The 18,423-nt window shown below is 37.4% G+C and overlaps 1 protein-coding gene across 3 annotated transcripts in view; it reads left to right on the top strand.

Annotated features, from left to right (window-relative positions):
* ENOX1 (ecto-NOX disulfide-thiol exchanger 1) overlaps positions 1-18,423 on the top strand; it is a 303,179-nt gene that overhangs the window by 236,829 nt on the left and 47,927 nt on the right. For all 3 annotated transcript variants that reach the window (XM_090258345.1, XM_090258343.1, XM_090258342.1), the window contains one exon: positions 4,979-5,081. In XM_090258345.1, the coding sequence (XP_090114471.1) occupies positions 4,979-5,081 (103 nt within the window). The remainder of the gene's footprint in view (positions 1-4,978; positions 5,082-18,423) is intronic.

The raw sequence follows: 18,423 nt of genomic DNA, 5'->3' as shown, positions 1-18,423 counted from the left end.
CTCAACCCAATTCTCTGTCTACTGTGCAACTCTTAGGCATCTGCAACACCTTCTCCAGAACATCTAGTAGACACATCATTCTTTGGAGCATATCACAACTATTGGTAAAGAATTTTTATATGATCGATGGAAAAGAATCTTCATAATTTTGTGTTTCTAATAATGAAACATTCCATTCTCAGGTTCCTTCCACTGGAGCAGAGCAGGAGGAAGTAATAAGGATAGTGAAGTGTTTATTGATTTTAGAAAGAAAGGGGAAGAGAGAGAGAGAAAGAAACGATGATTCATTATTCTACTTATTTATGCATCCATTGGTTGATTCTTTTTTAAATTGGTTTTTAGAAAGAGAGAAACATCAATTTCTTGTTCCACTTATTGATGCATTCATTGGTTGTTTTTTGTATGTGCCCTGACCGGGCATCAAACCTGCAACCTTGGTATATGGGAATAATGCTCTAACCAACTGGGCTACCAGGCATGGGCAGGACAGTGAACTTTTTAAGAAAGGGGCAAAGCCTTGCTAACTCATAATCCAATATCTCAGTAAAATGTGTTGCCCAATTATTAAATAGATAAGTTGGAACAGCCTAGGTAGAGAATATAAAACTCTTAAGATAGGGCTTAAGAATTGACCCATATGTTTGCAGAGTTAAAGATGAAGAATAAACTGGTTATGTCCTCTTGAAAATGTGCTACCTCGGTGTTTAATATTATGGTCAACTTGTCCCTACTATGATGGCTTCTTCTCAGAGTAAGTTTGGGCAACTGTCCATTTGAGGTTTTATCATGTGCTACCAGAGAGCTGTTCTGGCTTCATCAGCTTTATCCTTATGGATCTTACAGCCTGACCACCCTACCCCCCAGAGAGGGGCCCAGATGGAAGTGTGCACATTATAGGAGAGAAACACTGAGCTTTGAAAATCCATCTTTTGTATCTAGCAGTAAGCAAGCCTTTTCTTCGTCCCAGAAGAAGACATCAAGGTACAAATACAAACCTAATAAACACCCATAAAACAGTTGTCAGGGACTTGTTAAGTTATAAAACCTGTACACCCTACTTTCTCCCGTACATCTTGACAGCATGCCATAGAAACCTTAAGTTTAACATTTCCAAAATTGAACACATCATCTTTTCCAATATTTACTTCTTTCTCTACTTTCTTATTCACCAACGCACCTACTCATTCACCAAGGCACCTTCTCCTTCATCAGGTCACCAGATACTTTGTAGTTCCACCTCTTAAATAACTCTTACATTTTGCACCCCATTGACGTGGTTTGGATCCTCATCATGCAAAGGTAGAAAACAAATAGACTCTTGCAGGAGGCTCCAACCTGGCACCCCTGCCTCCAGTTTCACTTGCCTCCAAATAGTCACCTAAAATTCAGAATTATTCATGTAACTCTTCTACTGAATACTGTTTATTAGTTAAGCCTTCCAAATAAAATCCGAACTTCCTATTATGATCTACGTATTTCTCCAGCTCCATCTACTGACATTTCCTATAAGCTTTCTTATAGACCTTTTATGAGAATTCCTTGCTAGCCCCTGAGTAGACATGTGATATATGTTTGTGGCATAAATATTTATTGAGTGGCTGAAAGTAAAAACAGGCTTAGCTTAAATGCAACAAGGATTTGGTTAGGAGAGGTATTTAGTTCCAAATTTTCTCTATGTATGGTATTTTCTTCACCTTACTAGTCATGATGATGGAGCTCTTTTGACAAAAACTGGATGAAAATTTAGATTCATAGGCACTATGTACAAACATGGGAAGAGAGGACAGATGTTACTTGTATCTACTTTGTACTTCGTAGGCTACCCCAAACTCACAGCTTACCAAACATTATAATTTTCTTGTTCAGCCTGATTATAAATACAGACAAGTCAAATTAACTTGATTTTTCTAAGAAACCCAGGATTAACGAGTCACTAAGACACCCCTCTCCTTTTCTTTATAGTGGAAAAGTATAAAAGCACAGCCCATCAAATGACTATCTAAAATCACTATCCTGTTTTTTAGCCTTTAAAACACACCAGATTGACTTTAAATTTTGTCTCTGGCAAAATGTGACATAAGCATTCACCCATCTCATTAACTGTGACTTTGTCCGCTAGTCTGGGTTTTATATTATTCCCAAGGCAGGCTTGGGCTCCAGGACACAGCAGTAACTCTTTTGAGTAGTCGCAAGTTGGTCCACTTCACTTAATGAGGTTATAGATCCAACTCTTTAGTTAATATGCTTGGACACACTTTTGACTGTAATGGAAATGATAGTTCCCTTTTTTGGAGATCCTTGAGGCCAACTTCTAATCTGCAAGCACTGTTTGGAGCCTGACTGATCAGCTTCATTAGGTACAATACCACTTCTCAGCATAGTCCCTGTCCCTCTTGGAAGGGTCAGAACAGCGCCTGCATCTCTACCCTGAACACAACTCACATAGTACCCAAAGGCTGAAGCATCTACCAAGTCTCAGTCTCTGTCAGACCCAGGCCTCCTAGTCTATTGTGGAGCCTTGCAAAGAGGTGTGTCTACCTCATGACCACTCATTATGTCCACATAAGAGTACATCACTGATAGTCAGGAGAACACAGGCTACAATTGTCAGTCTTAAATATTTCTATCTCTTTTTTATCTTTTCATCCTCATTCTCTCAACCCTAAAACATCATCAAAGCAACAGTCATTGGTAGGCCATATCAGCTCCTTGTAGACATTGTTATTCAATAGCATTTCTTGGTGGCTTCTCTGAGTCCTCCTTACTTTATGACTCCAGCCTTGAACATGGAACAGGTGCCCAACAGCTCTCCGGGGGGCCTCAATCTATCCCACTCTTACCACTTCCTGCTGGCTCTTGATGTGCTGCCAGCTCTCTGGTCCACTTCCCTCCCTAAACCTGAATCCTCAACTATGTGATAGCCCCAGGAAACCACTCAATTTTGGCAATTAATGGGGGCATGTTATCTGCTAAACTCTTCTCAGTAATTTCATTTGTCCCCAATTATCACCCAGGCTGTGATCAGATCACCCTTTCTTGGAGATAACTGTTTCCACTCAGCCCTAGGGTTCATTATTGATATTTTTCTTAAGTAATGCAATCATTACCCTAGTTAATATTTTTCCATCCTCTTTCCTCCTAAACCTCTGTTGGGAGATCTTTGCAGAGCGCAGAGCCCAGAACCATGTCCCTATGGGACCTATTTCTCCTTTGGGCATGCCAGTAAGAGAACTTAGCAAACTCCTTGACACCACTAGCCCAGGGAGATGAAGTGTCCACACAGCCTTCTCTGCTCTAAGTGACACAGTCTAATCAGAAAATACCATATGAATTTCACCACAGAAGGAATTCCTATTTCCTTTCATCTAACTCTCTTCATAAAATATTCTACTCCCATCTACATAAACCTTTGGATATGTTTGGTTTTAAAGTTCTTGAGTTCATTCCTTCTGGGGCTTGTTTACAAGATCTCTTTCGAAGTATAAGAGTATTTTTCTCCTGTAATAACATGTCCAGCTGACTCCAGGCTTCTCTTAGACCATTCACTAAACCTTTTTTGACCTCCTTCTTCATGGGAACCCTCCTACCATCAGCCTCTGGCCCCAGTTGGTACCCTCTAGTCAACCAAAACCTTTCTTCTGATCTGTCATCATAACTGCGGTTCCCCCAGTTCTTGACCTGCCCTGCCTTCACCTCTCACTCAGACTTGACCACTCATTCTTCAGCAGGTAAGTGTAACCTTTAAAGGAGCCTCCAAAATGTTCACTAAATATTTCTTTACCAACTGCAGCTTTTCAGGAGAAACGTCTTCCCTGGCAATTTCTAACTATCCCTGATTTACAAAGTAGAAGATCATATGTTAAAGTCATCTCATAGATCTACTTTAATTGGCATGCACGAAGGGCTTTTTTTCCTCTTTTTTTATTTGAATGCCTTCAGATTGGACTTTGTGTTCCTTACATGCTTAATATTACTCCCAGCAATCTCCTGTATTATTTTACTTGACCAATTCTGTTAACTTGTAGTAACTAGCTAGATATCCTATAACCAGTTCCAGTCCTGGTACCACCTGCCAAACCATTTGCCCAGACTTTCTAAGTTCTTTGTCCCTACCTACCTACTCTCTGTCCTCTGGCAGGTTCCCCACCATCTATTGGAAACATTATCCTTAACTCTTTGCTCAATGTGCTGATTCTTCATTGAGACCTATCTATCAGTAAGAAATTCCCCTCAACAAAATTTAACTGTCCTAATGATTCCACTACCCCATATATGCAAGCAGGTCTTCGATCATTAAATTTGACTTTCTTTTCCATTTTGAGTTATAGTATCAAGTCTGGAAGGATATGAGTTAAATCTTTATCTCTGGTTTTTAAATTAAAAAAAAAGAACTAAAAAAGGCCCAGCCTCAATGTTTCATGTGTTATTGGTTTGTTGTACAATTCATGTTTAGTTTCCAAAGAAAAGAATTTCCCAACCTTTGTTTATCTGCTGTTTGCAGTTATGCAGAAGGATATATACCTACTCCACTTAAACACTCTTAACAACTCTATCTTACCTTCCCAATAGGCCCTGTTTCCCCCAACACAGATTTATTAACATAGTATTGTAAATCAGCCTGTGTATGCTTTGCAAAATTTTTTTTCATATTTAAAATGAAGCATGTTAAAGTAACAACAGTTAAATACAGATTTTGCTAACAGTTTAGTCAGAATCTGGACAAATATAATTTGCACCAAATGTGCTACTTTTGCAGAGAATTACTTGGTTTGCTGAGAGCTGTGCCCAGGAGCCTAAGTTTTAGAATTATATATTTCCTACTAATGGGCAAATAGGTCAATTACTTATAAAGGTTGATCTTCAGTTATAAATGTAAGTGATGACTTCTTTTTTAGAGTTTAAGAGACCTGGCGGCTTTTATTGAAATGCACAGAATCTACATAAATACCTATATGTTGTTTATTTTTTAACTTTATAGGAAATCAACGTGTTGACAGTTGCATTGGTCAACCAAGACCGAGAGAACAATATTGAGAAAAGAAGTCAAGGCTTAAAATCAGAAAAAGAAGCTCTACTTATTGGTAAGAAAATTTTGTTTCCCTCATCTGTTCTCTTAAATAATTCTTAGGTAATTCACTTAAATAATATTTAATTAATTCACCTCCAACTTCTTAACAGTCTAAACAGCTTTGCCTTCTGGTCAGAGGTGAGATTAACCTTTGTCAAGATTATACTATGTACATTTCAAATTAGGAATGTACAAACCAGTTGGGAGTTTTTCTCTTCTGTAACTGTGTTTATTATTTGTTTGTCCAACATAAAACTAAGTACAAGAAGATAGACTAATTTGCATTTCACATGTTACAAATCTGAATTTCAAAATTTGAACACATCACTTGCAACTGGAGGCCAGGTTGGGTCCAGTCCAAAAGTCCCAAACCAAGCCAGATTCCCAGGCTCAGGAAAGGCCACATCCTGAGGCCAGACCTATAATGCTTTTGTGGGGGAGGAACAAATTTTCCTCTATCCTCAAGCTTCTTCTGACTGGTCTAATAATCAAGTAGACATGATACAAATTAGCGAGAGAAAATAACCAAATTCAATACATGCATACATATGGGAATCCTACATACATAAGAGAGTCAGAAATAGAAGTTGGGGTGGTAGATATTTCTATATGTCATCAAACCAGTCTCAGACTTGAGAAAAGTTCAGTTCAGGTAAAAGTTGTGTCTTATTTCAGGAAGCAGGGATGCAGGTGGGCCCCCGAAGTTAAGCCTAGGGTGTAAGCAATAAGAGGCATTTCTATGGGAACAAAAGAAAACAAAAGTTAATGTTTAGAGCAGGCTAATCTCAGTTTCTGAGTTCTGAAAGTGGGCAATCAAGTTTTCTAGATGTCTGTCTCAAATCATCTTCATATAGAGTGAAGACAGGCAGTGATGGTCTGACAGATTCTCCTGGTCTTCAGTTTGAATGTTTCTGATGATCTTTCTGCAGCAGGAACAAAGATTATCCATAATGAGCTATTGTGGTGATTTCCCTGAAATCTGAATCAAGTTGTCCCACTTTAGTTTGCATGGCCTTGAGAAATGAGCAGTTCTAGTTCCCAATGATTCCAAGCCAATGGATGGGAAGATGAAAATGTTAGGTTGGAGGGCTACAGCCAAATATTTATGAAAACTAGAAAAATTCAGGATCCATCCAATTCAGTTTATAGTAAAAGAAAAAAAATTTAACTGAAGATAATTAACAGCACTAGAACCTAATATCCACAAAGGTATATTATAGTTTATATTGAAACAATTTTCTCTACAATGACCCTCATTTTTATCAAAGATAGCCAAATCAAAGTCATTTCCATAAACTTGGCCTGATTATTTATATAAGTCCAGCAAGAATAATAATCAACCACATAGGCTCTTTTAAATCTGCTTTGGTGGGATTTTTCATAAGGAAAATTCAGATTGAAGTTTTAAAGTCCTGTTGAGACTAAGAAGCCAAGCTTATTTGCCATAAGGTTTTGCCTGCAGTACCTAATTTGGGGTTAATTCCTTTCTACTCGAGGTCCTCAATATATCCTGAGGTTCTTTCTTTCTTTGCATCTCCCACTAAGCAACTTTTGTTCCTTACCTAGGAAGACTAATGTGAATGAAGGCAAGCAAGGTACCAGACTGTTTTTCCAAGGAATTGCCTTAATTCCTTAAAGCTTTCTGGCCATATCTGAGCTCATGCGTTTCTCTCTCAAACATGACATTCCAGTCAAAGCCTTGTAATATATTTAGTTTTCAATTGTGTCCTGTTATAAAGAGAACAGATTCTTATTGTTATTGAACTTATGCAAATAAACATACAGCCATGAAAAAAAATCACAAGATTACTGAGAGTTTCCAAAGTCTAGAGGGACTAATTAGAGAGAAAAATAAATAAATGTTTCAATACTGCTTACAAAGGTGTAAAGAAGAAAGTTTTCTTGTATATGGAAGATAAGATTTTAAAAATAAGCAATATTTCAAATAAAAAGTCATGAAATTGTAACTCTTCTCATCAGTCCTGTGGAATTAAACTTGGTTTGCATGAATCCAGTTTTCCCATTAGTTCTCTCAGCCTTGCCTGATCATTGAGGGTGATACAGTCAGTGAAAAGTTCCAAGTTGGTAGGGTTGTCCCTGAAGGTTCATATGTTTTGCTCAGTGAACTGGTGCCTTGATCACTAGAGATTTTGGAAGGTATACCCCAAGTGGGAAAACACTTTTTCTAATAGTTTCTTTGCCACTGTGAGGCCATCAGTCTTAGGAATAGGAAAACTTTAACTCAAATAAGAAAACATACACACAACAAGAACATATTGTTAACTCACACTAAGTGGCAGGTGAATGAATCCAGCCCAAATGCGCTATGGTGAATGAAGAACCGAAAAAACTGAGAAAATGCCAGGGACCCAGGAAGAACCAAGCAGCTGTCCTGGGTTTTCCATATCTCCAATTATTCATTTAATTTATAGTCATTGTTTATCCATCTTAATTTCTCTGATTCAGTAACAGACTATTGCCATATAACAAAGACATCAGGATGGCAAAAGCCTGGCAATAAGAGGTCATTTTTGCAGAAAAAGAATAGACTTCATTCACATGTACCACAGTCTGATACTGAGGTTCAGTTGTTTTAGTGTGTCCCTCAATTTTGATGACAGACATTTTAAGTCAGGACATCTCAGATTTCCAGCAACTTTACATATATATTTCTGGAACATTTATAACATGTACTTATACAAATACAACATAATGAAGGCTCGGTGTTATTTTTGTATTTGACATTGCTTCCCATGTAATTTCAACACACAAAAATAAGCCCCTTAGTTTAATATTTCTCTCCTGTAAAGAGATAAAGCGACTCTTTTGAGGTGTTCCATGGGCCATTCTAGAACATCTCAAAGTTAATTGCCAGGTCAAGATTCTTACTTACAATTTAAATTTTGGAGAGTTTGTCAAAATATATTAAGAGACTTGGACAGTTGACTAAATAGAATCATAGTCATTATGAAGGAATACCTAATTATCTATTTAACCAAAGTGGCAATGAAAGATTTCAAAGAAGATATATAAGTTTACATAATTATTAGCAAAACTTAATTTTTACTATCAGGGAGATTGTTTTCTTAAGTAATCAAGAACCCGACTATGAAAACATAAAACCGAACTTATTTTAATAAACTCGGAATCTTTTCTCTCTAGGCAGAAAACTTTTTTATAGTATTAGTAGCAGACCAATATCCTTTTAGCAAAGAAAGAAAACCAAACTCTAATTTTGCTTCACCTTACTTTTGATATTCAAGTCCATTTACTTGATTAACTTTCAGTCTTATTCAGCTTGACCACACATAAAATTTCCTTTCTTAAGATTCCTTTTTCATAAACTTTGAATAACTTTTTTCTAAAATCCTGTGTCCCTTTTAATACACACACCCAACCAGAAATATAGGGACAAAATTACTTCACTTCCCTTAATAAAAATACATCTCTATACGCATGCTTTTTTCTAAAAGCCAAAACATATCATATTTCTCTTGTATAGAGTTCTTTTCCCTATTATTTTTAATTTCTGTAGCTTTAATTTTATATATTAGAATTTGTAACCTTTAAAAAACTTAATTTCCAGTGAAAACTAAAAAATAAACAATTGTGATTGTCTGTTACACTAGTATTCTTTAGGTTGATACATTTATAAACATTTAATAATTTCTAAAAATGTATTTCCTTATAGCACATTTTTAATGTGTCACAAGACATGTTTACTAATGGACACAGATATCTTTAGTTTCTCTATAATAAGTAGATAAACATATGTTCAGTAATTAATGTTTCATTATTTTATCTTACTTGGAGATAGTATAGAAAATTGATATTATCTAATTTAGCTGGCAGAACTTTAAAGTTTCAGGTTACCAAAGAGATTTAGGAAACAACTTTTAATAATATAATTATCACTAAAGAATTTATCCAGAAACCTTTTATCTTACTCACATTTTTTAATTTGCTTATCCCTGACAATCAAGGTTAGATTACTTATGAAAAGTTCATCATACCCCAGTTTCTTGCTGACAAATTTTGCAACAGATATAACATGAGCTTAATTTATTACACCCAGATAGAACAAATGTATGATTTAAAACTAATGATTCTAAAGATATGTATATTTATCCAAACCAAACTCAAAACCAACTTTTAATATCAAATGTTTTGCCAGCTTATATGATTTTGAAAAGCACTTAGGTTAGTTGTTATATTTTTGAGATTCTCATGTAAGGGCTTGTTTGTTCAAGCCAATTTAATAGAACTCTTTTAAAAGTAAATCAACAATACCATCCAGAAGTAGAAAATACCACAATACACTTTAACATATGGACAAACAGATCTTTTAGCCATGAGACAGGCACCATAAAGCAAAGGTCACTAATTTTAATGAAAACAGCTGGAATAAGTTAAATGATCTGCTCAGGTGGCTATGGTTTCTTTTTCTTTTATTAAAAATTACCTCCCTGAAATTTGCATTTTAAAAGGTGGCCCAGATAATGATTCTTGAAAGAGACCAGGTATTTACACCTCATAGATACAGGAAGGGAAATGGCTTTGGTTTCATAAAGCCAATACATATAAGCCCTCTGAGCTGAACAGGGGGTGGAGGGTGGGGATGGAAAAAGAATTGGTGGCCTTTGAGTCATGTCTGGACCCACACCTCTGGCCCCGGGGGGTGGAGGGGGGAGACAGTTTTTTAATAACTCAAGAATTGGTTGCCACCAAAATGTTGGCAGAGGACTGACAAATTTATCCACCCACTTTTGGAAGTTTTCCCCTTAAGTAGATTTCTTATCAGGCCCTGACATTAATTTCTTATTTGGCCAAGTTTCTGATCAAAAAGTTGTTAAATCCTTTCAAATATCTTCTCAGGTTTCAGCTGGGACAAATAGTGCATATTTCTGTCATTATTAAACAATCCCATAGACCTAGGAAGGTGCAAAGTTCACCACCTTCTAGAGCAGTGATTTTCAACTGCTGTGCCATAAGGGCCAGCTGGTGTGGTGCAAGGATTTTTAAAACATGCGATACCTGACTGTTTAGTCAGGGGCACTGACCTCTTTTCCCTTAGATTGTCAACAGCTAACACAATAGCCATCTGGTGTGAATGAATCAAACCTATTTTTCAATCAGATTGGCAAAAACTATTATATATATTTTTGGTATGCTTCAGAAGTTTAGTAATTAGTTTATGTGGGCTACGAGATGAAAAGGTTTGAAGGTCACTGTTTAGAGGCTTTCCCTTTGATAGCCAAAGAAAGAACTGACAGTCTTCATGTCCAGTTCCCCTAATGAGACACTATGTCTATTTCCACAGAACAATCAGGCAAAAGAGATGGAATCACCTAAGATTGACATAATTTTTTAAAATATAAAGCCTGTTTAAACATTTGGTTATAGGCACAAGGTTTGTGTGTCCAGTGCTTTCATAGAAAGGCCAAATATTCAATAGATCAGAGGTTTAGAGCAAGGAAAGGTTTATTGATCGAGAAGGCTTAGCTCAAGAAAATTAGAGAACTACTTCTCAAATCCATCTTAAGAGAGCTCAAAATTCAGGCATCGTATATATCAGGGGAGGGGAGAATGGATAAAAAAGAGGTGGGTGGGGACTGTAGAGAGCCAGGAGCTGAAAGGGGGTCCAAGAAGAAGCACAAAGTTGCTAAATCCCTTTGTTCCTGGTCAGTGCCTTGACATCCCACTCCCTTTGTCTCTGGTCAGTCTATTGACCCCCACTGATCTGAGTTGCTTCTGGAGTCATTACTTAGAACATATTGCCCCACCTCTTCACCGATGAAGGGGCTGTACAAGCCTCAAGCATAATTCCTCTAGTTAATTTGATCTTCAGCACAAGGTAATAGCAAGCCTGAAAGACCTTCCTTCCTATTTATCCCTCAGTCTTAGGGGACATAGAGCAACTGGGTCCAGGTTCAAACAAGAGGGAGGATTAGCTTATAAAATGGAGTCAGAATTGTCTGCCCATCATGCCCTTCTTATCTGGCTCTTACAACCTCACACACCCACCTCTTCCAAAATGGTCGCCGAGCCTTAGATGTTCAGTTTATAAAGAGAGACCACAGCAATGGTAGAAGAAGCAGTAGGCCAGGATACCTGTTCCCTAAGTATTGATGAATGAACCATAAGACAGTCTCTGAGTCTGTAAGATAAGAAAATCTCCAAATGAAAGACTCAGAGTTTCATTTTTGCTGGAATGGAGGCAGGCAGTGACAATCTGACAAGTTTGCCTGGCCCACAGTGCAAAGTCCCTAATGATGTCATCAGGTACTCAGGGAAGCTCTTTGTGTGGCTTACATAGCATGTTACTGAAACTGTCCAGCATGAGCTGTTTTGATGATTTCTCCAAAATTTACATTATGTCGTCTAGCTCCAAGCTGCATTTGCAAAGCTCAGAAAAAAAGTTTTAGTTCTCAACAATTGCAAGACAAATGATGGGAGAAAAATAAAACACTAATTCAGAGGGCTGCAGCCAAATACCTTGACTAGAAAAATCCACGATCCAGTCTAGTCCAGAAGTGAAAAAAAAAACAACTTTAAAAACCATTCACCAAAGTATAATCTAATATCTACAGTTGTGCATTATGATTTTTATTGAAACATGTTTTTCTTCCTAAAACCACACTCATTTTATCAAAGATAACCAAGTAGCCAAGTTACTAGCCAAGACTCATTCATTGCTAAAGTCTAGTTTCAATAAATTTAGTCTGTTTGCGTAAGTATGACAAGAATAGCAATTAATCATATAGGCTTTTTAAAATCTGCTTTGCTGGAATTTCATAAGGAATCTTCAGAATGAACCTTAATTAGCCTCTCAGAGCTAAGAAGCCAATCTACATCCTCGCCATCAGACTTCGCCTGCAATACTTATAGATTTGGTGAATTTCTTAGGTTCTTGAGGTCCTCAAAATGTCTTGAGTTCTTCCTTTGCAGTCTCCTGGAAAGCAATCATCCTTCCTTACCTGAAGAGACTGCTGTGAATGATGTAAAAAAGGTACCAGGCTGTTTTTCCAAGGTGGTTTTATCAGACTCCAAAGTCAATCTTAATTCCTTAGAGCTGTCTGGTAACATCCAAAGTCTGTGTATGTCTTTTTTCAAACATGATGTTTCTGTCAGAGCCTCATCAAGAGTTTCCATCTGTGTCCTATTATACTGAGATTCCTGTTGAACTTAAGTATACAACCATATTGCCATGAAAATAATACTACTAATTCGGAGTCTCTGAATTAATGAAGGGAGCAATTAGGGAGAAAAATATAAATGTTTCAGCATTGCTTACAAATTCCTCTATGAAAATATTACTTTCCTTATACCTGGAAAACAAAAATATATTTAAAAATCAGCACTATTTCAAACAAAGTTATAAAAATTACCATCATCATTAGTTCATCCAGTCCCTAGAATTAATTCTAATCACCTGACAGTGTTGTATGCATGCAGTTATTCCTTAGAGTTCTACAAATTCTCATCCAGTTTAGAGGCATAATCTAAAAATGCATAGAAACTCATATTTTAAAATAAGCCAGTCTTCTCTATGGATCTTTCTGGAGATGAAACATACTTGCAAAAGCATCAGAGTAAAAGAATGTCTTTAAAAGACAAAAATCAAAATGTCAAAGCTATAGATCTCATAAAGCACTTGAAAAAGAACTTTGCTTTTCTGTAACATAACACTTTTTTTAAATATGTTTTATTGATTATGCTGTTACAGTTGTCCCAATTTCTTTTTCCTTTGTTCCCCTCCATGCAGAGAACCCCCTCCCTCCAGTTTTCCCCCCACTTAATCCATGCCCATTGGTTGTGCATATAGTTCTTCTCAACATCTATCTACTCCATTCCCTCCTACTATGCTTCTTAATTCCTGCACCATCTCACCCCCTTTCCCCCCACCCCCTCCCTGCTGACCTCCCCCCAGTATGTTCCCCATACCTATAATTCTTTTCCCACTCTCACTGCCTACTTAGTTTGTCTTTGTTTCAGTTCCCTAACTTCTGTAGTTGGTTGTTGTGATGCAGTTTTCATTTTAACATTCATAGTTTTGATCCTCTTTCTCCTAAACAAGTCCCTTTAACATTTCATATAACAGTGGTTTGGATCTGATGAACTTCAGTTTTACTTTGTCCTGGAAGCACTTTCTCTGCCCTTCTATTCTGAATGACGGCTTTGCTGAGTAATTGTGGTGATAGGTTTTTGCTTTTCATTACTTTGGATATTTCTTGCCAGTTCCTTCTTGCCTGCAGAGTTTCTTTTAAGAAATCAGCTAATAGTCTAATTGGGACCCCTCTGTACATAATTTTCTTCTTCTCTCTTGCTGATTTTAAGATTCTCTCTTTATCCTTAATTTTTGACATTTTGATTATAATGTGTCTTGGTGTGGTTCTCCCTGGGTCCAGTTTTTTTGGAACTCTCTGTGCTTCCTGGGCCTGTAAGTCTATTTCCTTCCCCAAGTTAGGGAAGTTCTGCTTCATTATTTTTTCACATAATTTTTCAATTTCTAGTTCTTCTTCTTCACCTTCTGGCAACCCTATGATTCAGATATTGGCCTGCTTATAGCTGTCCTATGGGTTTCTGAGCCTCTCCTCATTTTCCTCACTTCTCATTTCCTCTTTCTGCACTGATTGACTGTTTGTTCCTTCCCTCTGTTTCGATTTGTTGATTTGATCCCTGGTTTTTTTCCCTAACCACTAGTTTCATATGTGTTTTTGTTCATTTCAGCAGGACTAGCCTTCATTCCTTCCCTGTCTTGTTTAAGCTCTGCTGTTAGGTCTGTAAGGATTTTTATAACCAAAGCTCTGAACTGTGCCTCAGAAAGATTTCCTATCTGCTGCTTCGTTAGATTAGATATTTGCTGTCTGGTCAGCTGTGTCACTGGAATCTCTATCATGATCTGCGCCATCCTGACAGTTTTGTGTTTACCTTTGCTTCCTGGGCGGGGCTGTCACACCTCCTACGGTATAGGGGACAGAGCCTCATGCACTTGTCACTACCAGGTGACCCTTCTCACCATGCTGTGGTGCTTTGTGTGGGGGCGGGGGTCCAAGATGAATTCCTGACGTTCCCTCTCCACTGAGAGACCGGGAGCCTCCTCCTCCTTCCCCACACCCTTTAGCTCTCACAGTCCAAGGCAATGGGGTCTGCCTTCCCTGGCATTGGAATCACAAGCTGACAGGTCTGGTCTGCATCTGGGGGTGCTCCCCAGGCGCTTCTCGCCTCCCCTTAAATACGGGTGTCTGTGCTTTCTGCCGTCCTGCCGCTGTCACCGCAGCTGCCGCCGCCACCAGCCCACCTTGACCTCTCCACCCCGCCTTCACTCCTCCTACCCATCCGGATGAGCACCACTTTATAACTTCATACGTTGGACTTCCATTTATTTTCTGGAACTTATGGTTATTTCTGGTTTTGTGGTAGTTGTATTCCTTGTAGCTGTGGAGGGAGATGGAGTGTGTCAATCTAGGCCTCCATCTTAGCCAGAAGTCTCTCAGGAGTGGGATAGTTACATAGTTTCACAGTATCCCTTGCCCAAATGAAGCCTGGCAGACACCACCTGTCTGGATGAGTATTTCTTCTTTACTTCTTTGTTGAACTTCCATGCAGCTCAATTTTCTGGAACTTCTAGTTGTCTCTAGTTTTAAGGTAGTTGTATTCCTTCTTAGTTGTGGAAGGAGATGCGGCATGTCTGTCTAGGCCTCCATCTTGGCCAGAAGTCCTCTGTAACATAACACTTTAAGATAACAAGAATTATAAGTGAGTATTGTATCAGGACTTTGTAGACCCTTGGAGATTTTTATATCATCTCTAGAACATCCATTTAATAATAATATATATACAAATATAATGTAATTATTTCCTTAGTTGACAAAGCTTCCTGTGTAATTTAAGTATATAGGTCTAATTGGTGTAAAATTTCTCTTTTGTAAGGAAAGAGAAATCTTTAAGGTGTTACAGGAGCTCATTGGAACAACCCCAAGCCACTTACATGTTAAGAAAAAAAAATCTTTTAAAATGTAAACCCAGGGTAGTTTGTCAAACACACTTGACAAAATTGATTATATATAGTTATGAAACAATATTAAATTATTCATTTACTAAAGTGACAATAAAAGATTATCAAACAAAAAATACAGGTGAGCAAAACTTTAGTTCTTAGGGTTCAGAAGATTGTTTTCTAAGGCAACCAAGGACCTAATCAAGACAATAGAAAACATTTTATAGAATCTTTGCTTTCTAGGAAGAAAACTTTCTATACTATCTTATCTGGAGTAGAATATATACAGGAAAAATCTTTTCCTTTTAACAGAGTAAAAAAGAACCAAACTCTAATTCTGTATCAGCTTACTTTTGATATTTAAATTCATTTACTTAATCTTATTTGGTTTAACAATACATAAAATTTCCTCTCAAGATTTCTTTTTATAAACATTCTACAATGATCTTAGTCCCCTTTGCTTTACCTCTTCTTATTCAGAAATAACCAGCTTCAGAAGAAACCATTTTCTTCTAATTTCTTCAAAAATGTATCTCCAAATCTTATACCTCTGCCACCAAAAAAATAATTTCTTTCCATCTTAATTAGTCTTCTTAACTCTTGGAAACCTTAATAACTATTGACAACTAAAAAGCAAGCAATTAATATTCCTCATATCGGCAAATTTATGAATACATTTATAACATTTAGAAACACAGGATCCTCCATTGGAAGGAGATATAAAGTACAAGACATATTTATCAGCAACACCCAATTTATCTTTTAGTTTCTCTGTAATAAGAAGCCAAAAGTAGGTGAACATAGATTAACCTATCAAAGTTTCAGTTTTTTATGTTATTTAGAAATATCTAAATATTCAAAATTTTATTATCACTTTACTTAAATTAGTAAAAACTCTAAAGTTTCATGTTTCTAGCAGATTTTTGGAGAACTATAAGCATATAGAATATAGAATGATTATCGCTGAAAAGTTTTATCAACAAACTTTTATTTTAGTTATATCTATTTATTAGTTCTTAACAACTCTATGAAACTTCAAAGTTAATCATTACTCAAACTATTTTCTTGACAAATATTGTAACAGAGATAATATGGACTGATTTTTGTAAACCCAGGTAAACAAAAATGTATTTAACATTAACAACTCTAAGAGACATGTCTATTTAACCAAACAACAGACCATCTTTAGTATAAAATATTTTCCTAGATCATATGGCCCTGAAAAGTATTTGGGTTAGTGTCTAGTATATTTTTTTTCTTTTTTTTTTAATTTAAATGGTAAATTTTATGTATGATTTTTTAAAAATTTTTATTTATTTATTCTTAGAAGGGAAGGAAGGGAGATGGAGAGGGAGGGAAACATCAATGTGTGGTTGCCTCTCACATGCCCCCAACTGGGGACCTGGCCTACAACCCAGGCATATTCCCCTGACTGGGAATCAAACCAGCAACCCTTTGGTTCACAGGCCAGTGCTCAACCCACTGAGCCACACCAGTCAGGGCTGTTTTCTTTTTTAAAGCATATTTTATTAATTATGCTGTTACAGTTTTCCCAATTTTCCCCCTTTGTCCTGTGCCCACCTTTCCAACAATTCCCCCCTCTTAGTTCATGTCCATGGGTCATACGTGTAAGTTTTTTGGCTTCACTCTTTCTTATACTATTCCTAACATCCCCTTGTCTATTTTGTTTCTACCACTTATTCTTCTTAATTCCTGCACCATTTCCCCCATCCTCCCCCTCCGCCCTCCCAGCTGACGACCATCCAAATGATCTCCATACCTATGATTCTGTTCATGTTCTGGTTGTTTGCTTTTGCTTTTTATTTTGTTTTTTAGATTCGGTTGTTGATAGTTGTGAGTTTGTTGTCATTTTAGTGGTCATAGTTTTGACCTTCTTATTCTTAAATAAGTCCCTTTAACATTTCATGTAATAATGGCTTGGTGATGAAGAACTCCTTTAGCTTTACCTTGTCTGGGTAAAGCACTTTATCTGCTCTTCCATTCTAAATGATAGCTTCACTGGATTAAGTAATCTTGGTTGTAGGTCCTTGTTTTTCATCATTTTGAATAGTTCTTACCAGCCCCTTCTTGCCTGCAAAGCTTCTTTTGAGAAATCAGCTGATAGTCTTATGGGAACTTCTTTGTAGTTATCTCTTCTTTTCTCTTGATGCTTTTAAGATTCTCTCTTTAACATTAATCTTTGGCATTTTCATTATGATGTGTCTTGGAGTGGTCCTCTTTGAGTCCAACTTATTTGGGACTCTCTGTGCTTCCTGGACTTATGTATCAATTTCCTTTGCCAAATTAGGGAAGTTTTCTTTCATTATTTTTTCAAATAAGGTTTCAATTTCTTGCTCTTCCTTTTTTCCTTCTGGCACCCCTATGATTGTTGGTACATTTAAAGTTGTTCCAGAGTTTCCTAAGCCCTCCTTGTTTTATTTTATTTTTGCATTCTTATTCCTTCTTTTTGTTCTGGTTGAATGTTTATTTCTTCCTTTTGTCCAAATTGTTGATTTGTATCCCAACTTCCTTCCCTTCACTGTTGGTTCCCTGTATACTTTTCTTTATTTCATTTTGTGCAAACTTCATTTCTTCCTTTATTTTTTGCCATACTATGTGAGTTCTCTGAGCATTCTTATCACCAATGTTTTGAACTCTGCATCTGACATGTTGTCTATCTCTATTTCATTTACTTCCTTGTCTGGGGTTTTCTTGTGTTCTTTCATTTGGGCCATATTTCTTTGTCTCCTCAATTTTTCAGACTCCCTGTGTTTGTTTCTGTGTATTAGGTAGAGCTGCTTTTATTCCTTGTCTTATTAGTGTGACCTATGTAGCAAAGGCCCCTGTAAATTGTGTGGGGTGGAGCTGTAGGTAATTGCCAGGGTAGGGCCACTGGCTTCACTGCTTTGTGGCTCTGTTGTGGTGGGGGGCTCAGAGAGGGGACAATGCTGCTGCCTGGCTTCTGGTGATTTTCCCAGCTCTTGCTCTGTTTCCAGTCACTTCACTTACTTGCTGTATGTGATTGGTGCCCTTCTGATTGCTGTCCTGGGATTTGCATATGGTCTAAGACCATGCAGGCCATTCAAGCAGCAAAAATCTGTCAGTTTCTTCTGCCACCCCAATCCCCACTGGTTTTTACAGCCAGTGGTAATGGGGGTTGATCTTCTTGGTGCTGGAACCCTGGGTTCCACTGTCTAGCCTGGGACTGGGATCATTTGCTCCCAGCTTATCTCTCCTGATTTTTATCCACCTCATGTGAATGTGGGACCGTATGTTCTGCTGCTGCTGCCTCTGCTTTTTGTCGAAGCCCCACCACCACTCCACCTTGTCTCCATGACTCTACCCCTCCTACCTG

The sequence above is a fragment of the Furipterus horrens genome, unplaced genomic scaffold (assembly GCF_987537825.1).
Source record: "Furipterus horrens unplaced genomic scaffold, mFurHor1.1.pri manual_scaffold_12, whole genome shotgun sequence".
In the NCBI taxonomy this organism is placed as follows: domain Eukaryota; kingdom Metazoa; phylum Chordata; class Mammalia; order Chiroptera; family Furipteridae; genus Furipterus; species Furipterus horrens.
This window is presented reverse-complemented; position numbering and strand designations above follow the sequence as displayed.